Below are 24,414 nucleotides of genomic sequence, written 5' to 3'. Positions count from 1 at the left end.
GCCCTCTCGCCAGCCCCCGACATCCCTCCGCGTGCTCCAAGGCCGCACCGCTCGCCGCCAATCGCGCCGAGGCACCCAAGCCACGCCGGTGGCCCACGTCCTGCGCGGAGTAGCTGCGGCGCAGCACCCTCGCGCCCGGAACCGCTGCCCCGCCGTGGGAGCGGCGGCGCAGCGGTTAGGGCGCCCTGGCGCGCTATGAATCCTGCGACCCGAGTTTCCCATTCCCATCCAAACATTGACGGGTGTTCTGTGCGAGTAAACGGCGGGTGTCCTAGGAATGTGGAGTTTCCAGCCCTGGCTCGTGCCTCTCGTGGGCAGCGAGTGCCGTTACATTTACTTTCAGTTACTTCTTGCAATTAATAAAATTATCTTGCTTTAAACCATGAAATCACTTCATTATGTCGCAATGGGCATTATTTTGTTAATTTGTCACCAAATATTTTTATTGCTCCAGCTACTTTTTTTTAATAGAATCCTCTACATTCCAAAATGTTTGGTGTCAATGCGATAAATGTGAGTGCGTGACAAGGTCGATCTTCACTTTTCCTGGGTACGCCCAGTTGGATTTAAAATACAATATTGTATTTTGTATTTTAAATACAACAGTTGTATGTCTCTCATCATACTCCACGTAAATACAACAGTTGTATTTAAAATACAATGTGCACGGACTAGAGGGCCTTCTCGTATTGTTTTATTCTAACGCTACAAGCGTGGCACAAAACACTCTGGCGAGTGGCCCCTTGGGGATTTGTCCAGACCCAAACCCGGGCAGCACAGGGTTGGATGTAGCAGTCCACCAGGTACGGATGCCAGGTGGCACTGATTGCCAATGGATCGTAACACAAACCACGTGCCAGGGATGGTTTTTAATTTGATTGTTTCTCATCACGCTCCACGTGGAACATCCCTTGACGACAAATCTCGTTTGCAGCGGTGTCCATTATGTCAACTGATATGCATCGCGAACACGTAATGACATGTGTATGCAAATACAAAGATCCCCTATATAGCCTTCGACAGACTGTTGAGGCAAGTGTCGTTAGCGAGCACCTGTGACAGCCGGCATGGCACACAAGGGGGCTGTGTGTCCAGAACCACACCTGCCCACCTTTGTCTCCCAAGTGGCGATGTTTTGATACGTCACACCAGGTACTCATTTGAGGCTGACTTGACCTCGGGGAGGTCCATGACCGGTTCAGATAATCGTCACTAGTGTTGGCCGTGAGCAGGACTCGAACTCGGGTCGCCACATTCGTTGCGCATCAAGCTAACCGTGACACTGCCACTCCGAACTCGTATACACACCCGTACACACTGATTGTATCCACTCAACACTCACGCAAATACACAGTAAACAAGTAACGTCACGTACACACGCACATTTTAAATCGAGCTTACGCAAAATGTGTTTATTTCCAATGAATATCACACCCAGTCAACCACATAAACACATCCATGAGTAAGTGCAGGGTCCGCACACCGCTGTAGCAGTTGCAATGTTGAGCGAGTCAGTTTCTTTCTGAAGAAATTGGAATCAACTGAGACTGGCGGCAGGATGGAGCGAAGTCTGGGAGATCGTCCGGCTTGTGTGTGTGTCAGCGAGAGAACGCCTGTTTGCGTTTTCTTCTGATGCGACAGAATGAACCACCACCCTAGTATTCCACACCCATGCAGACGCACAAACACACAGACAACAACAAAGATCCCCCGTGTAGCCTTGACAAACTGTTGGGGAAAGTGCTGTTCGCGAGTAGCACCGATGAAGGCCGGCACGGCACCCGAGGGGGTGGGTGGCGATATTCACACATTGCACCAGGTACTCTTTTGAGGCTGAGTCGACCTCAGGGAGACCCAGGATCGGTTCAAATAATAATCGTGACTGGTGTTATCCGTGAGCGGGAATGGAACTCGGGTCGCTGAGTTCGTCGGGCAGTGCGCTAACCGCTACACTACCCCTCCCCACACGGACACAAGAGACAAATACACACACAGACACACAAAGACACACACAAACACGCGTGTATAAACCCAGATACTTGCGAGCGCTCCACGCCCTTGCACGTACCCTCCAGGGGATACGTGATGGTATTAAGTGGTTGTATTGAGTGGGTTGTATTGAGTGGTTCCGTTTGCCACTTGGGAATTCGTAACGTGCCCAACGATACCAAGGGAAAACGTTGACCATTGTGCATATGCTGGTGTCGCTGTAAATTACAAGTCATCATCTTTTTATCCCTCTGTTCTTAAATGGGTTTTTTTCTTCTTCTAAACCGCTGCAGCGACTGCAGCGCCGTCTCCCTGCCGGCTCGCGCCGTGGTCTGCACCCGCCATCACCACCCCTTTGCCTGTTGCGTCCTCATCTCGTTTCACGTCGCGTCCAATTAGCCGTCGACAATACGTAATTTGGGATTCCGTTACTTCGAGTGAACAACTTGGGATAACGCGGCGACGCATTTAGTAAGAAACACCATTGCAGCGGCGATGACCGTTCACGACGTTTTCTCTCTACGCGCACCGCGTGTCGTCATTTCTTTGCGTTGGTGCCTAATTTTTACGTGTTCGTTCCGTGTTCAGTTTTGCTTTGAGTGAATTGGAAATATTTCCCTTGGCTCGTGCCTTTTATTTCCAGCTCCGAGTTTTGGAAATTGTGTTACAAGCCATGGCTCGCTGAAGAGTCCCAACCATTGTGGGGTCTGTTCGGCAGAGGGAAAGTGGCATCTCAATCGAGAGTGATTACATTATACTGCAGATGCTTAATTTATAAAAAGCAATTGGCGTTAATAATATCCAATATTTTATATATGTACGGCGCCGTTCACCATAAAAACGTACACGGACAGGTCATGCATGCGTCGACGTAATAGCGTCTGCACATTATATCCGTAGGCTTTGACGTCCAATGTTATCATTCAAACATGTTTTTTTGTGTTAGATCGTGTTAGATGTTATAACTGTAACCCTGAAACGGACAGAGCCAATCAATCCAAGTTTCCACGTCATGGGCGATCGTGCCGACTGATTTGGATTAACTGCGCCAAACCTGAGGAGGAGTACTGAGGGGTGAGCACGAGTTTGATGATCGCGTAAGTTCACGTGACAGACGTGCAAAGGGTGCCAGAGTGAGTCTGCTGTGGTGGTGAGATGTTAACTTCCTTGCCTGGTATACAGGAGGTCGTGGGTTCGATCCCGACCCTGATGCATGATGTATTGGATTGTGCATGTTCTCCCCGTGGTTGTGGATTTTTCTCCAGGTATTTGGTTCCCCCCCCCCCTCTACGTCCAGAAAGATTCATTAAGAGTATTTGGCTGCTATACATTTTCACATAAGGCACTTACTTCATTGAGCTATCATTTGTGGCCAGTTCGCTTCTGAAAAAGAGCTCTTTAGCCCAGTGATAAAATAAACAAAAATAGTTCATAGTTTAGTTTATAGTTTAGTGCAGCTTGACGGGAGTTGCTCTGTCGCTACTCTGGCCGTGGTGGATGTAGGTACACGAGATGTTGGCTTTGGCGATGTTGCAAGATGAATAAGACGCTTTGCACACCAAAAAAAACACGCGAATGTTGTTCTCTGTCTTTCACCGAGGAGAAATGCAGATGGCCGTATTTCCCCGAATAAAAAGTGGGAGTGATCTGCAGACAACATGAGCGTTAAAAAATACGTCAGCCCTCCAGAGTCATTAAAGTCTGAACCACTTTGCGGGGAAGTCAACGGTGATTGCTGTCTTATGCTTAGACTCACCCCCCCCCCTGCCACAGAATTGTGGAATTTCCACCTCTGGCTCAGGACCGTAAATGAGGAGATGAGCACCGATGCATCGGTGCTCATTTGTGGATGTGTCCTGGTGTGGGTGCTGTCTGGACGAGACCTCTTTGGACGCGTGGCACACGTATGCAGTTGTGTGTGTATCGATGACCGCATAAGCACCTGTGTGAGCATCAGCAAATGTCATGTGGATGGTCCTTGGCAAAGAGGTGTTCTCAAGAACGTTGTGCCTCATGTCCATATGGACTAGGCTTCTCCACGTGGTGCCTGTGTAACAATAATCACCAGTGACGATTATCTGAACCGGTTGTGGGCCTCCTCTAGGTCAACTCAGCCTCAAAATGAGTACCTGGTGTGGTGTGTAGAAACATCGCTACTGGGAAGGAAAACGCGGCCGGACGTGGTTCTGGCCACCCACCCCTTCGTGTGCCGTGTCGACCTTCATAGGTGCTCGCTAACAGCACTGTTAAGGCTAAAGGTGTCGTTGTTGTGCTTGGCAAGGGATTCGTTTGGACGTTTTGTCTCCGTGTGTGTGTAAGTTAAGGACTTAAATGTATGAGATTTTGAAAGGATATTTTTTGGGGGGAATTTCGGGACATTTAAGCGACGCACTCAACGTAGAACGTCTCCGCGCCCGCCATCGTCACGTCGCCCAACGCCACGTCGCGCCCCTCGCTGTGGGGAAAGCGTAGAGGTAAAACAGCTTTTTACATTCAGTTTTGTGTCCTTCCTCCGCACGGTTGGCTACGTGCGGTGCGAAAGAAGTTCAACGTGCGTACGTTACAAAGTGACGCCACAGGAGCGGCGGCACTTCCGCACGGTCGATCCAAAACAAGAAGCACGTTTCAGGATTATTGGACATTTCGTGACTATGCCCCAAATTTGTGTAACGTATTGCATAGGCTTGTGTCCAACTAGCACTCATTTCCTACAAACATCTGGCAATTCACCAGCATCGTTTCAAACAAGCATGACTGCTGATGAGGCATTGGATGTCAAAACCGGTCCACGGTTTGCTCGCACTGAACCGATTTGGCTGAAAGTACACACTCCCGGAAGGCTGTGTAGTTGATGGGATGTGTAAAACATATTTATATGCATTTACGTGCACGGAAAGACACGTGACGGAGGCGTATTGTCGACTTGTCAGATTACGACTTTTGGTTCTTCCACGGCGTGTCGTTCCTTAACGCTGCTCTTGCGAACTTGTACGCGGATAACGTGTATTGGTTTACACTTCTATTGCCTTCCTTACGCTGTGCATCTGTGAAAAAGAGCTGCGTAGCTCATCGGATTCCTCCCCCAGTCTACAATAAAGATTATGATACAAACGCGTGCCTAACTCAACGCATTCATTCCAATTCACATCCGTGACAGCAGCAAATGGTCTACTAGTGTTTGCACAACACATGAAGCCACACTGTATTGTATGGTCCATTGCCAATGAGGTTTCTGATTCGACAGTGTTTCGTGGCTGCCGTCTTTCCGAAAATTACTCATGGCCTAGTGTTCAATTAATTAGTTTTGCTACTTAAATAGGCAGCGCCTTTGCACATGCATTACCCGGCCCAAATGAGCGAATTCTAAATAAGTGATTTCTTATAAATGACAAACCATTGCCATTAATGCCAAGCGGTGACGTGTGCCTGTCCTTCACATTTCCCTTCGTGTCGTGGCCACAACGTGGCCACGTCGTTCGTCGCTTCGTTTCCGCGTGAGCGACAGTGCACGCTTTCGGCGCGGTTCTGCGTACGCCGACGACGTTCCAGGGAAGCGTGGTCACGCGCCGGTGCTTGCAGGCGGCGTTACGACGCGCCCTTGATTTTTGGGGTTAGGCCACGTGACGATCCGGCAAACTTTGCGTTGTCAAGACCCTCCGCCACCTGACGACATTCAACGTAATTCTCCATCCGTCCCCTTGCTCGATATCTCTGTCGCCGTTTGCAAGGAGATGCGCTTTTGCTGTAGTGCAGGTCACGCGGCGTGCGTACACGTTTGTACTAGTTGTAATCTCTCGCATTCACGAAACAACTCAAAACAATGTGTAGGCAATGTCAATTTTACATCCATCCTGCGATGCCGATTGACGGCGTGTGTATTTGCGATCACCACAGGTGCTGGCTGCAGTAAGGAAAAGTAAATATTTAATCAATAGAAATGAAGTGTGATTAATGATACATACCAGGCAACATTCCAAACACGTTGAGTGTTGAACCTTAAGGGTATCGGACTGACATTTATCTACACAGACAAAGATCCCCGTGTAGCCCAGACTGTTGGGGAAAGTACTGCTCGTGAGCACCTATGAAGGCCGGAACGATGCAAAAATATCTGGCTGCCTTTGGCTCCCCAGATTTCATGTTTACACAATGCACTCGGTACAGATTTAAGGGTTAAACAACCGAGGGGAGGCCCAATACTGGTTTAGATATTCGCCACTGATGTTGGCCATGATCTGGATTCATAACACAGTGCGTTACAATATACAGGGTGCTTCAAAAACATGTTACACCTCGGAGAATTTGCAACAATACCACAAGAAATGTGCCTCCGGGCTTTGGAGACCAGCTGGAGAAGATTCCAGGCACGTGTTGACAATGATGGCGAACAAGTGGAGACTCTGACTTTTTGAAGCAATTAACATACTTTTGTTATCATGTTACAGTGCATTATCCTTTCTTTTTCCATTAAAAACGATAGTCCCATATAAGTGTTAAAACAATAATTAAAGCACCCTGTATATACAGGGAGCGGTAATGTAGTGGTTAGCGGAGTGCGCGATTAACTCAGTGACCTAAACTCGATTCCCACCCACGGCCAACACCAGTGACGAGTATCTGAACCGGTCGTGGGCCTCCCCTAGGTCGACTCTGCCTTAACTGAGTACCTGGTGCGTATGTTATACAGCAGCACTAGGGAGACAAAGGCCAAGTGTGGTGTGGGCCACCCACCCCCTCATGTGCTATTTTGACCTTCATAGGTGCTCGCTAACAGCAGTCGGCCCCAACAGTTTGTTGAGGCTATACAGGGCATCTTTGTCTCTATACACACACACAGGGCAAGCAGACTACCCTGTCTACGTTTGACAAACGAAGCGAAGAAGTGAGGGGAAATCTGTAAATGTCCCATCGTAACAGGCCAGTTGCACGCAAGTGCCCCCGCCCCACGGCAGGCACGTGGGGGGTATCCCTCGTCGCTAGCCATTTGACGTTTGGGCCTTTGGATTTGTGCTCAGCAGCTATGTGTTTGTATTTATATACATTTTGATATATGTGTGTGTGTGTGTAAATATGACCCCCCTCATTCTATTTACGATGAATGGGTCTCGAGGGGCCGGGCTGTGTGAAATGTAAATCACTGGGAGTGTCGTTGCGTTCGGCTGTCCGCGGGGCGGCCCGGGCCGGAGGGCTCGGGTCGCATCCGGCTCCAGCGCAGGGGCAGCTCAGCGAAACGTCGAATCAACGCGCCTCCAACCGGTCACACGCCCGGTCCGGAATCGGTGGTCCGCGTGACGTTGTCTCAGTTGGCTCTCGGCCGCATTACTTCGCCGCTCCGGCCGCTGCTTAGATGTTTGCAGTCGATAAAGTGGGGTCTAGCACGTATTTTATGACACACGAATTGGTGTCAATAATGCACGCGTTGAACCACGCAGTGACAAACGCACGGATTGGAGTGAGTTGCCCAGTCAGTTTAACACGTAGGCTTTCGCAACCAGTAGTATTAATAATAAAGGTTATTGGGTTAGATCGCGTAACACACCGGTGGGCCAAAGTAGTAACTAATTGGCACTTTTCGTTTACGGGACAAACCTTACTGGCTGTGTCGGGTGGTGGAGGGTTACGACACATTTATACTTACGCGATCTAACCCAGAAACCTTTATTATGAGTTGCCCAGTGTTCGGTGTGTGCCAGTTTACGACAGTTTGCCATACCAGAACATTTCACAACACCAGTCTCTCCGTAGGACAATCATTGGTAAGTTCCTACAAAGTGACAATTGCTGTCACAAAGTCCTGTTATGATGCCTCACCACGATGCATTATGTTCTGATATGGCAGAACACTGATGTCACAATTCTAGTCATGGCATCTTACGATGCATTAAGAAATTAATTAAAAGTGATGTTTACTCTTACACCATATGCTTGAAGTGTACATTGCATCCTCGATTATATTTGTATTCTTAACTATTTCATTCATATGCTAATATCTCATTTAGGATCATGGACAAAGGAGACTTCACAAGCAATAGAGATGAGTTGGTGAAATTGGACAAAACCGAACTGTATTTCCTGGATTTAATCGTGATTCCGAAGAGTGGCAATTTCAGTGACTTGCTAGGGGGATGGGTCTTTACAAGCCCATGTGATGGTGCAAACCACGGTGTAGTGTGCAGCTTTCGACATCACTCACACAATGCGGTGAACTTTGTCGACCCACTTGATAATCTCAGTCGACCGCATCCCAACCAGCAACACGACGTCGTCACGTCGCGCAGTGCAGTTGAGTAGGAGATTTCTGGCATTGGTGACCCAGAAGTTGCAGCCAAAATTGTGCCTGGATTTTACACAGTACGTGGAATAAAAGTCTCAACTGCACATTGGGTCGTGGTCCTGAACCAATGGTAGTTTAGTTTGTTGTTGTTTAGTATGTTCTTGTCTAGTTTGTCGTCCTTCCCCCGCACCTCCAATTAGCATGGTTGGCTATGTATGGTGCAAAAGTAGTTCAACTTACATTTGTACATACAATGGTAGAAGTTTCACATTTTCAGTCTGTACTGAGAAGAGCTAGTCACAACACCGCATCAATATTGAGGACGACTGTTTCACTCCTTTGCTGGCAATGGGCCAGTGCTGATAATTCAACATTCACGTGGCGGAATCAGTCTCCACTTAGGATAAGTTCGCAATCATTACACACAAAGTGCTTGCCACAACTGAGCCACAACACTTTGCTGATCTCGTCAAGAAACATAAACCATCACGCGAACTCCGGTCATCCTCGCAACAGCTTTTGTTTAGTCATTGAACAAAAACGGTCACTGCATCACACGTTGCCACCACTTTTTCCATTGTAGACCAAACCCAGACATATATTTCCGTCACCCGGGGTCTATTATCAAAACTGTGCATTATCCTGTGATAAAGTTCAACACAATGCCAGTTCCATATCTCGGTACAAATCAATTCCTGCCGCAGGAACACAGATGCCAACTCCTGGACTGTACCGGGTCAAACCCGGACAGGTGGCAACTCGAGAGACCCAGGCAACGTCAGTGGACGGAGCACAATGAACAATAGGGGACTGTAATACACACTTCCCACTGTTGTACGCATGCAAATTATTACGCATTGCAGGGGCATAGAGTGTTGGAGCAGGGTTTCTCACAGTGAACTTTGAACCTGGTGACACGAGTTCGATTCCTCTGCATGGCTAACACCAGTGGCGTGTGACATCTGAACCGATCCTGCCACCCCTTCCCCTCGAGCCCACCCTTCACCAGCCCACACTGGCCATCGTAGCGAAGTATATGCCCTTGCAACATGAGGATGCCTCCATTTAGCAGTGGATTGACACTGTACATTTATCATACTGAAGATAGCAAGACTTGTTTTTTGCATTTGTATCCAGTTGAATTTTACCCAACCACTTAGCACCACAGCAGAGAGTAAATACTTCTCCATTGTTACAAGTCACTCTAACTGCAAAGTCCCACTTAGCAATGACCTACAATTGGCTTCAGTCGCCTTTGTGTGTGGCATCTTTCGAGCATCGCTCTCAGACCACACTCTTTGGTCGCAAAGAATTGAAAGGGTTTTTACAGAATGAAGCCTCGAGCGGAGGAAAAAAGGCCAAATCGTGCAAAATCAAAATTCGATGCAACGTGATTTTTACAAAGCCAGATATTGGTGAGGGCCGCGAGCCGTTCAGCTAGCCGCCGCCGCACTTGAGAATACGCTTGGTGGATTTTGGCCACGGGCAGGACGTTTATACTTCCAGTTTCCCTTTGCGTTACGGGCGCCGTGGAGCCAGGAGCGGCTGCTGCCACTGCTGCCGGGCCCCACTCGGGCACAAGGTGGTTGCGCTGCGCCGCTGGGAGTCGCCCAAGCGCGACAGCCACTGCTGCGGACATGAGAGGAGACCCTGTGACATAATTCACAGGAGTAAGGCGCCATGTGCGGGACGTGCATCCCACCTACGACGACATAGAAACCACCAGCGAAACGTAAGCGGAGCCATCGTGCTGTGGAGCTCGTAGCAAGCGAAGCCCTCTGCAACTCCATGCCACTCCACTCGCGAGGGCGGCCGGGCCCTCATTATATACGTGTGGTTGTCTTGTCATTAGAGAACACAATTAAGACTGTGTGCGCAAACATTTACACTGGCGTATGCTAATATATAATCTCCTTTGGGTAGTTTGGCATGCAACTGTAACACTGCAAGGCGATGGTTTTATGTGGTGCAATAAAATAACTCTTTCTGGGCACCTGTTTTGTGTATGCGGGGCTTTGGGCTGAGCAGTCCTGAGTGACAGCAGCAGGCGGGAGGTGAGCCGGGTGGGGAGGGCTGGGTGATGAGGGCTGGCTGTGGGCATTGTTGCTCCCCTTGCCAGATTGTTTGTTAGCTCCGATTTGGGGCACAGCCAAGACCGAGCCAGATGCAAGCGCTTCTTGTGTGTGGCTTGGTTGGCCGTGACCGCCCCAACGACTTAACAAGGCACCGTCACACACACACATGCATTCGCGGCGCCGCGTTTGCCTGTTGTCTCTGCTGTGCGCTCCATCCCGTTCCACTGCTGTATCTGCTGGGGTGGCTGCAGTTAATCTAAGTGCTGTGTCCGCTGTTATTTTTTGTATTAATATGCTTGTTTACCCACAAAAGCCTCATTGAGTCTCAAGGCTGGCATTCAGGAGGGTCCAGTGAAATGTTGCTTCAGGGAGCGATTCTACCGAATGTAATTCTCAACGGAGCAACTTGCAGGTCATGTTTCAGCATTGGTATGTTTGCCCAATACCAGTTACATTGTGTTTTATTTTTGCTATGGGAGGAAACCCATAGAGAATAGGGGGGGAAGATACAAATTCCACGCAGAAAGGTGCCCATATTGCGGATCAAACCCAAGCCCTTGTTGCTGTGAAACATAAGTGTTATCCCTCGACCACCCTGCCGGCCAAACGTCTTCCACCCAGGCCTGGATTTGAACCCACGCTCCCACCCTAGTAACCTAATGCTATCTGCTAGGCTATCCCCCTCAGCTGTGGTGGAAGTATGCTGTGCATTGTGTGATAACCGCATCTACAGCGGCTGCTGGGTGTTTAAAGTGGACTTTGTTTTAACTATATGTGACAACTCAAGAGAACAGCATGAGTCTCATTTGCAAGGGTAACCTGGGGCAAGTCTGCCAGTCGGAGTCAATAATTGCTACTTTGGATAACCCCACTTGAACTAATTTGTGGGTAACTTTTGAATTTGGCAAATTTTGGCCTCGACACCGGCACGCAATGCCGGTGCCCCCATCTTGCGAATCACAGGATCCGTAACTTCCACTGTGGAACAGGCGTCGTCGTGCAGTGTTATTGCAGTTATTCCACCCGCAATAATAATCAGGGTGGCCCCGCTGGATTCGATGGGCGGGCATGCCACCGCTGGGCCCTCGGCTCCCCCACCGGTGTGACTGCGACAGCCGAGGTTATTGCAGCTGCCCTTTGCTGTGGCTGCTGCGGCTACTGCACCTGATGTGGCTGTTAGTCGCTGTGACTTCTGCAACTGTGGTGGCCAACACTGCAGTGTCTGCTGTGCATTGTGTTACCAGGGATCGTAATGTATGGCTGGCTGGGGAAGGGTGTGCGCGCGTGTGTAAACAATTGCCACACGCCATTCTTTGACCAGCGGTCTTAAAAACCACCAGTGTTTGCTAATCTAGCAGTGCATATTTGCCACTCGTGATCTCTGTCAAGTGATCATGATGTTTGTTGTAAAAGAGTCATCTTCCAACGAGACTTGTGTATGATCTCATGCCAGGCCCCTTCAAGAGTAATCTGGATCAAGAACAATACACGTTGTGCTTTTATTAACAGTGGAGATTGTTCATACTTTGGGGTTACCATAAACATCAATTATGTTTTGCTTACTTATTGCTCTGAAGGCAAGGGCTGACTTTCATTTCGATGGCAAAATTGTTACGAGTTAAATATCCATGTTTAATTTGGCCTTTAATGCTCCATTGCTGAATTTATTTTGCACTGGCGTTCATCAACCAGAACATCTCAGAACAACGTTTACTCCATTCGTTATTTTGCAATACAGCACATTGAAAATGTAGATCCACAATAACCAAAGCATTCACATGTGAATCTTGTTTGAATACTTATGTCATTTTATCAACAAAATCATGTGGATTATTGAAACGTGTCTTGTTTCATTTGGGTAACACAACCAAGGAATTATGCAACCAAAATGAATAAAAACACCAACACAGGAGCAGTAGTAGTAGTAATAACTAACCACTGTGATTGTGAAGATGTGTTTGGGTATTATTACAACCATATGGATGCTGATAGTTCGCACACTGGACGTGCAGATGTCGCCGGTTCCATCTCGCGGCACGGCCATCGATGCGATGGTGCGAGTTTCTTAAATCCCCTCCCCACCTGCCATTCTGTGTCCACCCAGTGGTAGGGATGGGGTTCATACCACAGTCGGTAGATTGGCGGGTCACATGTGGTGGGGTAAAGTGTGGGTATCTGCACCTCTTTCCCCAGACGTTTGGCCATCGCGGAAGAGAAGGCCAAATTAGAGTTGAGCTCTCCCTCGAGCTCCCTCGAATGGAGGCCATTCCGCTAGCAGTTGTGCGAGTTGGCACTTGCAGGCCTGCGCATTTCCATTTGCTGTTATAATCACAACAATTTAATTGTTAAATCTATGGGACCGTTTTGTCAGAATCAAAGTATAAAAAAATAAGAATAGGTTTCACTCTTTCTGGTAATAAAACAGGTGTTAAGATGTTCAAACACCAAATGGCTTCTTTTATAATACAACTATAATATAATTGCCATAGGAATGGGACGGGCAAAGCACGTGGATTTGCACCAGAGGTCGCAAACGGGTTTTGATTCCTTACCCGTACCCGGCCGCACCAGGTCGCAAATGGGTACCCGTACCCGGCCGGGTACCCGTTCCCTACCCGTACCCTACCCGAAATGAGTGACAAACGGTTACTCACCAGTGACTCACGGCCTACCCGTACCCGTACCCGGCCGCACCAGGGTCACAAACGGGTACCCGTACCCGTACCTGGCCGGGTACGGGTAGCCGGGTATCGGGTAGGGTACGGATATCGCGTACCCGGTTGCGACCTCTGCTTTGCACTTAAATTGTATAAAAGCCTTGCACCAATATTTTCCACGGTTCCAATCTTTGGCAGGGGGAGCACGAGAATGATGGTGAAGGCAGCCGTGCGGGTGGATCGCGTTCGGCGCGATGCCCGGCGACGTCTGCGCGTGTGGCGAGTGGCGAGTGCTGTGCCGAGGTGGCACGGCGATGGCTCGGGCCCGGCGTTGGGCAGGCTCTGTGTGTGGCTCTGTGTGGTTTCCTGCATCTCCCTCCCTCTTGGTCTCTGAGTGGCCAACCCGCTGTGGGGCTTGAGTCAACTACTTTTTAGTGGGTGCACAGATAGTCAAACAAACTTTCGAAAGTGATAATAATAATAATAATGTTACAGTTGCTATGAACACGTTTTTTTTCAGTCCGGCACAACATGCCATCGGATTCCTGTAGTTTATAAGTAAATATTCTGATTCTGCCAATAGAATAGCTGATAGGGGTTGAACATTTTTGTTAAAGTATTGTTGTCAACATTACAATATTTGAATGAGAATTTTAGACTGATGAAGGCATTGCTTGACAGTTTGTTGATATATTTCTAAATAATAATTACATTTCGGTGAGTGTCACATATCTCCTCCTCCTCACATCGTCTGGATTACTAATAGCTGCCACAACAATACAACTGCGCCGCTCTTCTGGGTTCTCCATATTTGCGGGGCCCACCTTTTACAGCCACGCATCACACCCTCACGCAACCGACACAAGCTCGAATCATAATAATGATGATGATGAGGCGACATCCAAAACCGGTCCAGATGCAGCAGTCACGCCGGATGAATTGGGAGGGCCTCCGGGTGACTCTTGACCCCGGGCCCCCAACCCTGCGACCCCCCCTCCCCACCAAGCTCCCACAACCCCCAGCCCCACCCCCCTCCCCCCAAAGGTGCGCGCCTATCCGTTGTATGTTTTTAAACGAAGTTCGTGTCACGCGCCAGGCTATTGTAAATGATAAAGCGGATTCGATTCACCAGGGCCGACAAAGTGGAATTATTTGTTAAAAAAAAGTATGCGGTATCTTCTATATATTTGTTTTACCCTTAACCTCGTTCGCATGAAGTAAAAAAAACATCAGCTTACAAGCGGCAACTAATTCACGGCAATTGGTGTGGGTGTCTAGGGGCGAGTCTGTCCGGACTAACAATACATCTCGATTATCGCAATGGGTTTAAACCCATTGACATTCCACCTCCGATAGGCACGGTCGGCTACGTACGGTGCGAACGAAGTTCAACATCAGTACATACACAAAGGCCTTCCCCATTAGGGTTGTTTGACCATACTTCACCAGTCTGGTGGGTGAAGGTTGGTGATAACCACTTGCACCACCGCTCACCCACATACAGTTGTTATAATAAGACGTTTTAAATAATGAGCGGCAAATGTAAACCTAATTTGTGCTTTATTGGACCAATGTATTTGTATCGCTCGCACTGTTGCTTAAGGGAACTGTGTTAAACTCAACATCGAGTAATTTCACGGATTCCGTGACTAAACTCCACTGCAACCTGAAGTCGGTAACAGATTTCTTCTGAAAAGCGACGGTCTCTGCACCGACAAAGCTGTCAACCCCTTATCAGTGCCTTATTAGAGGCCAATTCAGACCTGACTGGCCACCCCATTACCCTTATAAATCTCAACATTCATCCTACAAAGCCCCATCACAAGGGAGAAACACAAACAAATAGACGCATTATTTGTGCCCCTATTGAAACGCCGTATGGACCTGAAAACTACATTTCCCCTGTACAAGAATACGGGGTTCACCTTATGGGTTGACAATTGTGTGCATATTGCAACGCCACCATTACGTCTCTTCTTCACCTGATGTCAACGTCGCCTCACCAGTGGCCAGGAGGCCGATGTGCCCTTCTGGCCGCATGTGTATTGGGATGTACGGCGCCTACTGATCTCACCGAGCTATCATCGGTTGGCATTTGCTACTTATAATGAGCCAAGAATGTCTGTGTGTCCCGCGCGTGACGTCCTCTACATGGACCCCCGCTCATTAATAATCATGAGTGGGTGACGTCACTCCGCATGAAGAACCCCCCTCATAAATAATCATGAGCCGGTGACGTCACCACATCGAACAGCCCCCTTAATTAATATTCATGAACTGGTGACGTCCTCCAAATGGACACCCCCCGTCATTAATAATAATTAGCGGGTGACGTCACTCCACATTGTGGGGGGGCGAGGCGCCTCCTCCCCCATCCTCGGCGTCAACTTATAGCCCTCACTACAAAGACAGAACCCTCACGTCACGTGATCTCTGTTGTTGAGACGTCGAAGTAAAAAGGACGTCACGATGAACAAGGGATTATAACTTTTAAATGAAATAGGTCTGTGTCACCGCAGCCTGACAAATTGTTCACGCCTTTTGCCCGTCCTTGGACGGGCAAAAGGCTCGTTGTAAAGTTATTCACCGAATCCCATTTGCGCACAGACTCGTGCTGCAATCTTTAACCTGTATGTATATCTTTTCGGAAGGTTATGGTAACATAAGTGGGGGAAGAGTTCTCCTGGTTGATGGCATTATATTGGTAATCGGGATGTAGCAGCTGTTGTCGTGAACAGAGAAGTCCCTCTCGCTCCCCCAGGAAAGGGGGGGGGGGGTTGGAGTGAGAGTGATGCGAGGTGAGACGGATGGTGGACAAAACGAATCGCGCATACACACACAAAGATCCCCCGCGTCGCATTTAACTGACCATCGAGGCAAGGGCTCTTAGTGAGCAGCTATTAAGGCCGGCACGGCGCACGGTGGCGTGGTGTGGCCAGCAGTTGGTGCGATGTGAGTCAATGGGGAACGGCTTCCAATAATTATCCGTGATTTTCCCCCGCAGATGAGTGGAGTATGTTCATGGTTAACTCTGCGTTATATTGGTCCCTATCACTCCCACGGATAACAGCAGGTCTTCCTGTATACAACAAGATCCTTCTTACACGTAGCAACTGAATCACACGGGAGGCATATTCTGGACACATTGGGGTCAAATATATTGCAGTGTTTATGCAGTCTTGTGCCGAGTAGCAACCGCCGCCCCATGCTGTACATCACATTGCGAGGGCCGTCGAGGAGACTGTACCATTCGCGGGGCTGTCGTTAGCATCATGGAGAAGCGGCGTCCCAAGATTTCTCTTCGCGTAGCGATGCTGCGGGACTACCTGCGCTACGTGGGCTCCAGGCCACAGAAGGGGCATCACAGGCGGAGATGCTTGACCTGTCGCTCTTTTGTAATACGTCTTTTCCCAGTGGGTGTCTTGTCCACAAATATGGCTGCATATTTTTGGCAGCATATTAAACACATTTGGGATTTAAATGTTCTTATGAGTGGATGTCGGCAAATCACGCAGACAGTGATCACATGTTATGGGCTACTTTTTTTGATGATCGGAGGTAGTCATTATTTCTAGAGATAACTGGAACTGCCACTGTTTGGCAGCATGAAGCAGGAAGATTCGCAGGCCAAGTCGGCCTCCAGATAAGAACAGTCAGGGCATGCGTAGACGGGTGGCTGCAGTGTCGGCCACGTCGGTGAGGCCCTGCTGCCTGCCTCTGGAGCCTGGCCGTCTCTCGCTAGGTGTGGAGGCCCCGTGACACTTTCACGTCAGTCACTGAGAGCCGGTGTCAACTGTTCAAAGCCAACATTTGTAAGTTTCATTTTTTAAACATTAACACCCTTCCTTGCTCGGTCACTTGCTGGGATTCGGAGCGCCCGTGCTGAGCCCGGATGGTTCCCCCATTGGCCATACCGCCGTGAGGCAATCATTGGCATATGTGTGATGAGATGATATATATAAAACCCGTAGAATCATCCATATTCCAAACGCTGCCGTGCCCTTCGGCAACGTCGCTTTGAAGTCGGTGTTGCTTTGGCTGTCAGCTGAAACTGTGACTCTTTCTATTTTCTATTCTGAGGATGGTCTTTCTTTTTTTAAAATCAATTTTTGGCAATTTTTATATTGCTTATAGTTGCTTGAAATGATATAAAACAGCGCTCTAGCAATATGAAGTGTTGCAGTATGGCGGTGGAAGGGTTTTGTAAGTGTAATGTGTGAAGCGCGCGCGTAAGTACGGGCCACGTTCGGCGTCGATTTGTGAGGGTCGTATCCTACAATGGGCTTCTGGAGAGGCCGGCGACCGGACAGAGAAACGCTCCAACGCCACCACACTCACTGCTGGCTGAATGGACGATTCGCGGTGCTGACACTCCGCAGAGCAAGCCGCTAACAATCGCGAGGTTGCGAGTTCAAATCCTGGTTGGAGGGGTGGTGGTTGACTCGCCATGTCATTCCTGTGAGGTTGATACAATTAGTACAAGCTTTAAATCAAAATTTAGTACAACTTTGTGAAGAAGTCAACAGTTGTTGTCCTATGGATAGACTTGCCCCTGTCTTAGAATTGTGGAATTATCACCACTGACTTTACAGGGCTGTCAACAGGAGATGAGCACCAATTCCTCGATGCCCACGTAAGTCGGAACTCACATTGATTTGACGGGTTACATTTTGTTACCAGTGCCGCTTGTAAGCCAGTTTTTACTAGGTGGGATGCTTGATTCCTGCTCATGCTTGATGAGTTTTCTGGGGAATTATGTAAGTTTCGCCATCAATGACAGCGGACATGCATGACCGTTTTACAGCGAAGTAAGTGTCGGTGTCACAGTCCAAATATTTCGTCTTGTATTGATAGACGTTGCAACTAAGTTAAGAAAATACACATCCCTAGTAAATACCCATCCAAAGTAAATACCCTTCTCTCGTAATTACCCGTCCCGATTAAATACCCATCCCGAGTAAATACCCATCCCGAGTAAATACCCGTCCCGAGTAAATATCCATCCCGAGTAAATACCCATCCCGAGTAAATACCCATCCCGAGTAAATACCCGTCCCGAGTAAATACCCGTCCCGAGTAAATACCCATCCAAAGTAAATGCCCGTCCCGAGTAAATACCCTTCTCTCGTAAATACTCATCCCGAGTAAATACCCATCCCGAGTAAATACCCATCCCGAGTAAATACCCATCCAAAGTAAATACCCGTCCCGAGTAAATACCCTTCTCTCGTAAATACTCATCCCGAGTAAATACCCGTCCCGAGTAAATACCCTTCTCTCGTAAATACCCATCCCGAGTAAATACTCATCCCTAGTAAATACCCATCCCGAGTAAATACCCATCCCGAGTAAATAGCCGTCCCTTGAAAATGCAGGCACGCAAGCGACCTTCACAAAAGAAGCGGTGAATCTTATTTGGTTACAGTCGGTGGCGTAAAACAGACACCGTACACCGCACACACGTATCTTACCGACGACTATCAGCATTCCTGTATCAGTGTCTCCCATCACGGAGCTTGAGCTGTCACCTCCACTCATTTTGCTCTACTTCTGTGAAGCCAAAAGCTCTCCTAATTCCTCTCGATCTGCACTTTTTCAGGAGTGATTTAATTTATCTGGGCACGCTTTCGTGATTGCCGCCTTTGTTTATAAATACGGAACTCGTTAGAGATACTAATCGTGATCTCATCAATCAAGATGCAGCAATTACACCACGCATGATCAATCGCTAACGCGTAAACTCTCGCAGGCGATTCTTAAGTGTTAGTAAAGACACGTTAACAGCATCCCATGTCTCGCCCACAACGCGTGCTATCGATTGCCTTCTCTTTCGGCACCGTGTCTTTTACCCGACAATAATTCGTGTTCAAACTGGTCCAGTTAGTGCCGGGCAGTAGGGGTGGAGGTGTGCACTGGCTCGGAGCCAGCGTGGCTCCATCGGCGACGCCTGCCAGGTAGCGAGCGCTCTGCGGTTGTCCGTGGCCGGTGTTCGATAAGCGACGGCGGTGGATCGGCGCGTTGGTGATAACTCAAGCCGGGAGCCCCGCAATGGTACAGACGGCAGTCCTGTGTGCACTTTACCGTGATTTGATGATGACATTTTCATATTTTGATATGAATCACTCCAAGCATTTACTTTGTGAGGGTTTATGCGTGAGGTCGTTAATACTGGGGCCACAATCACATGTAGGGAGTGTCTATAATGCACGACGGGGAAGTGCCGACCACCTCATCACTCAGTGACAACACAACTTCTGACTCGACGTGTTTGTACGGATGTACAATCTGTCTTTGACAGATTGTTTTCTTTCTGCGGTGTGCCTGCATGTAATCAGGTCACGATGAACCAAATCGGTGATCGGGATTTAGGTTTAATTGAAGTTTACGTTGTTTAACCAGGGGAGAAGTCAAGAGGGCAGGATAATCTCATACGCTTCTCACTACATCCCCTGACTACTGACAGACACCGTTTTATCTCCAAACCCCTCCATCGGGTACCCGTTCATCTCCGCTGCTGCCCTCTCTGGATTCCATGATGTCAGCTAAACTCGCAACTGACTCCATTTTCCTGACACGTGCAAGCTTAAGGGAATTTGATTTCTGTCCTAACTCATGAACCCTTACGTCCAATTCTTACACGTGTCTCTCTCATCCTTCTTAATCAAGTTGACGTATGCGGATTAGGGTTGTCACCTGTCTTTGGTTTTACCTGGACAGTCGGGGAACTGGCATCTGTGTTTAGATGGCAGGAATTTATTTTTGTATCCCGAGATCTGTTGCTGGCATCATTGTGTTGAACTTCATCAGAGTATTGATAGACCCAGGCTGACTGAAGGAATCTGTCTGGGTCTGGTTTACAGTGAGAAAGGTGGCGACCCCTACATGGATATCGTTACAACCTTCTATATCGACTGAGAGTAATCAGACGCCGACCCCCCCCCCCCACTAATGTTCGTGTAATTTCACCCTCGCTGTAGTTGTACAGCACCATGTCATCTTAAGATACAGTTTGTGTTCAGACTTTGCATAGATCTGTCGGGGATAGTAATATATATATAACATGGTAGTTCATTTTAAATGTATTTACATTTTATGTTGAAGTTCCTCCTACTGAGCTTGAACATCATATTTTACAAGGTCTGTATATGAATATGAATACTATTTTTCATTTAAAACGAGACTAACCTTTATATTAAAACAAAACATATCTTGTTTAATAAATATAACCAAGCTATGTGAGAGGATGTTAAGCTTATGTGTAAGACCAGAGATGGCTGTGAATGAGTTTACACAATCCTGTTGCCCTGTCTGAGGCTTTCCCGTCAAGCATCATGATGTAACAACATCAATTAATTGACGGTGACGATTACGTTTCAAGTTTAGTTTGTGCAACCAGTGTGAGGACTCGCGAAAACAGGATAGCGAGAGTGACCTGGCTCACCAAAACGACAAAAAGCAACAGCCTAAAACAGAGTACATCAAAGAAGCGAATAGAAATCGGAGCAAAAACAAATGCCCTGCTGAAGTTAGTGGTCACTCACGAACATCGCTTTGTTCAGTCCACTGCTGGATAACGGCCTCGGTAGGTCACATTGGTCGTAGAGACTGCTTCACAGTACTCGAGCACCCTGGCTGACGCGGGTTCGTGAACGTGTGGGGACGAGGATGATTTCACATGCCGCTCTCGCCATTGACGTCAGCCGCGACCAGGAATTGAACTCGGAGAAGGCCGGGTTCTTACCTGGAGGTGCAAATCACTGTGCCATCGCTGGAGGGTGAATACCTTATAGCACAACAAGTATGCGAGTACTTATAGCTTCTAATGATCACAAATCAATATGAAACTTGTGTATGTCACGGTGGTTTCTTTAAGATATGTATTTGACGTGGAAGATCCCATGAGACGGAACACGTCGTGCATGAGAGTGTGCAGGGTGTCGATAAACAGACACACACATGTTAGTTGTATGATGCATTGCCTTCATTTGATCGCAGGCAGAATTCAGTGTTTACATTGAGACTTTGCAGATCAGCAAGGCACATCAGTGACAGTTGTACTGAAGCGAGTGAAATGTGTCGTCACGGAGAGGCAGTTGTTAATCTAAGAAGATGGAGCACTGCAGTGCATTATGGTCATATTTAGGATGTGGGCCGCGGCACGTGCTTTAACCTTTTTCCACTTTAAACCAAAACCCGCACGCACAATTCTCAGTCAGCACTGGGTCCGTCATCGGAACTGGGCAGTAAACTGTGATGAAGTTCAACACAGCAATACTGGTACCAGATCTCGGGACTAATCGATTCCTGCCACCTGAATACAGACGCCAATTCCTGGAGTATACCGGCTCAGACCCAGGCAGGTGACGGCCGTAGCCGTGGCCCCACGAATGTCGTAACTTATTCTTGTGAATAATAATAAAATAATGATACAAAGTCTCTAACCTTCACTTTACGCCTGATGGTGCATGTTTGCAAACAACTGACTGGGCAGCTGCGCCCAGTGCAAGCGTGGCGACCACGAGGGCATCTCTAACGCGAACAGCATCTGTCTTGTTTTCAAGAAGAGTTGAGTTACACGTACGTGTGGCCGAGATAGTGGCATTTTGCCACACGTGTCTTCACAGAATAGCCAACGTAGGCACACATAACACACCTCCGATTAGTACGGTTGGCTACTTGCGGTGTGAAAGGAGTTCAACAGACATACGTACCCACTGCGTATTTAATGTCCACAGGCAGAAGCCCACCTGTCCACAAGATTACGGTTTGCGTGGGAGAGTGCGTGCGGTGAGGAGCTAACATGCCACTTCTGTGCCACTCAAGGCTGCAAGGCAGATAGAAATGAGCGCACTCTTCCACAGCCGTGAGGCCGAGGGGCTGCGCAGATGTACAACTGTTTGTCGGAGTCGTCGGCGTTAATGCGTGTGGAGAGCTGCGAGCTCATTTGTTGTTTGCCCACATGACTGTGACACTGTGCTGCTCACTTGTTATACAACATGTGTGTACGTTTGAAATAGGCATAGTCATCTTAATTACTTACTTACTCAGGAGAGTCCTGCCTCATTGGGATTTTTGGCCAACGCCAATGATTTTCTCCGTGTTTGGCTGTGGGAGGAAGCTGGAGAACTCGGAGAAAATCCGTGCAGAAGAGAGGGAGAACGTAAAGCTCCTTTTGAAGCCGTTTGGAGTGAAGCTGCAAAGTTTAGGATGCACAGCTCCGGCGTGTCACCGCTGTGCCGCTTCAAAGACGGTGGTTGCCGCATTATCACACGGCACTTTCAGATGCGCATCTGCGGCCGTCTGGAACGCTCTTACTTCTGATATTAGCAAGCCACTGGGAGCTAGATTGAAAACTAATTTCTTTCGAACTGCTTTTGTGTTTAGTTTGTTGTCCTTCGCCCGCACCTCCGATTAGCATGGCTGGCTACATACGGTGCGAAAGAAGTTCCGCAGGCATACCTCCATACATGCACGGGTTTCATTTGCTCCGCCTTGCCACGGCTGTGAAACTGGGAGCGTGAGCGCAATTTTCAGCGTAGTTGGATGCAGGTAAAACGTACCTCTTTAGACAAACAATGCGTTTTAATGCATTTCCTAGAATAGAAATGAGTGAGGTCATGGAAAATGATGCCATTTCCAGGCATAGTGATTCTCTGTTTAAGATTAGTAAAAGTAAAAATGCATTGTATAGGAACTGGGAAAAACAAGCCCAAGACGTTGCATTATGAATGCCACAGATTAATAATTATCGCCATTACATTATCAATGAGTTAACTTTCACGCTTTGTCCTGCACAACAGAAGCTAATCAAGAGGGTGAGCCTGGATATAGCACTTGAATGGGGGTAACCACCCTGCATACCAGGTGCTATAGGCACTGGAGATGTTGTGGGCTGTGAAGGGCACTGCAATAAAATCGATCATTGTGCTGTATTTCTGCGTCTACACTTCCCACCTTTACAAAACCCATACTACCCAGCGTGGTGAAGTATGGTCAAACAACACCCACTCACCGCATGCCTTGGGAAGGCCTTCATCCACCATGCGTAAGACTGGCAAAGGGCTGTACATGTGCATTATATCGGTGCTTTTAGTATTGCAGGACAGTTTTCGACCTTGTTGCACCTCTGATTGGCATGGTTGGCTATGTACGGTGCTAAAGAAGTTCAACACGCATACACACATGATGCTATTACATTGGAATTTATATCCCTCTATTATAAATGGCAATAGCTTCAACTCACCTTGTCGTGTTTGGTTTTATTACCTTGATTTGTCTTATCTGATTCATGGGTCATCGCGGGGGAATTAAGTTTTGAAATAATGACTCTGTCATATTACTTGTGTGATAGTGTGACAATGTCTCTGAGCTGTGGGCTTTAATGACGACCCAAATTATTGTGCCCCACAGATGCCTCCTGTGTGGAGCAACTTCTGGCCAAGGACTGGAAGGAACGGATGCTGGGAATGAGCTCTGGAGATGTTGCCGCTGAGATGCAAGGTGAGGTTACGTTGCCAGGCAGTGGTTGAGTGAAGGGGAAAGGTTGGCATTTTCACCAGCGGTGAGCCGTGGGGAGTTGTAGACTTGGCTCCCATTGGTCAGTGCTTCATCACCGCCGCCACCATTAATCTTGTCATTTTATAATGCGCCTCTCATGTTTACAGCAAAGCACAGATTACTCTGTACATCGTTGACATCTCATGGACTAGGGTATACACTTCAGAAAATAAAGACAATTATTTTTGTGTGTAAGCTCATGTCCCTAAGCAAATTGACATGACAGATAAAGAGGCAGTAATATACAATGTCCTGTATTGTGAAATTGATTAGACAATGAAGTTAAAATTGTATGTATTTATATAACCAGCAAATGAAGTGCTTAAATTATTCATAATTAAACCTTGGTTGAGGCGACGACCTGACATAGCCAAACAAATAAATTTGTCACGTGTACAAGCGTTTAAACTCGTCAGGTTATCACTTCTTGAGGATGCATCACACAGTTTCAAGTCAATCTTCGCATGTATTGGTTTACATGTTAACTTTGTGAGAATTGCTCTTCAGTTTACCGGTAAGCTCAAGCAGTAATTATTTGCGTATAAAATGCCTGTCCTTGTAAAAAAAAAAACACTTTGGCTATGTTAGGTGGTGGAGGGTAACGCGACAAAAATATTTTTGGAAAACATTTTCTCACGCGTAACTGACTTCCCATGTAATTATTTTTTTTTATAAATTGTGATCATAAAATGTTAGTGTAACGGTTACATTTTTGTAGATATTTTTTGCTATTTTGAGATATTGTTTGTTTCAGGCCTTGGTTTTTAAGAGCTTGAATTATTGCATTAATTTCTACAGAGTCAATTGTATTTTATTGTCTGCAAAGGCCAGCCACAATGGTAATTTAGATGTATTGGTCTTT

General features: G+C 47.7%; 1 protein-coding gene across 6 annotated transcripts in view; it reads left to right on the top strand.

The window, feature by feature from the left end:
• Nucleotides 1-24,414, top strand: part of LOC144933765 (transcription factor Sox-5-like) — a 298,948-nt gene that overhangs the window by 81,680 nt on the left and 192,854 nt on the right. For all 6 annotated transcript variants that reach the window (XM_078858849.1, XM_078858848.1, XM_078858847.1 and 3 more), the window contains exon 4: nt 23,406-23,495. In XM_078858849.1, coding sequence (XP_078714975.1) covers nt 23,406-23,495 — 90 coding nt within the window. The remainder of the gene's footprint in view (nt 1-23,405; nt 23,496-24,414) is intronic.

The sequence above is a fragment of the Lampetra fluviatilis genome, chromosome 8, assembly GCF_964198595.1.
Source record: "Lampetra fluviatilis chromosome 8, kcLamFluv1.1, whole genome shotgun sequence".
Taxonomy (NCBI): Eukaryota; Metazoa; Chordata; class Hyperoartia; order Petromyzontiformes; family Petromyzontidae; genus Lampetra; species Lampetra fluviatilis.
The sequence above is the reverse complement of the archived record's forward strand: the minus strand, read 5'-3'. Positions and strand labels throughout refer to the sequence as shown.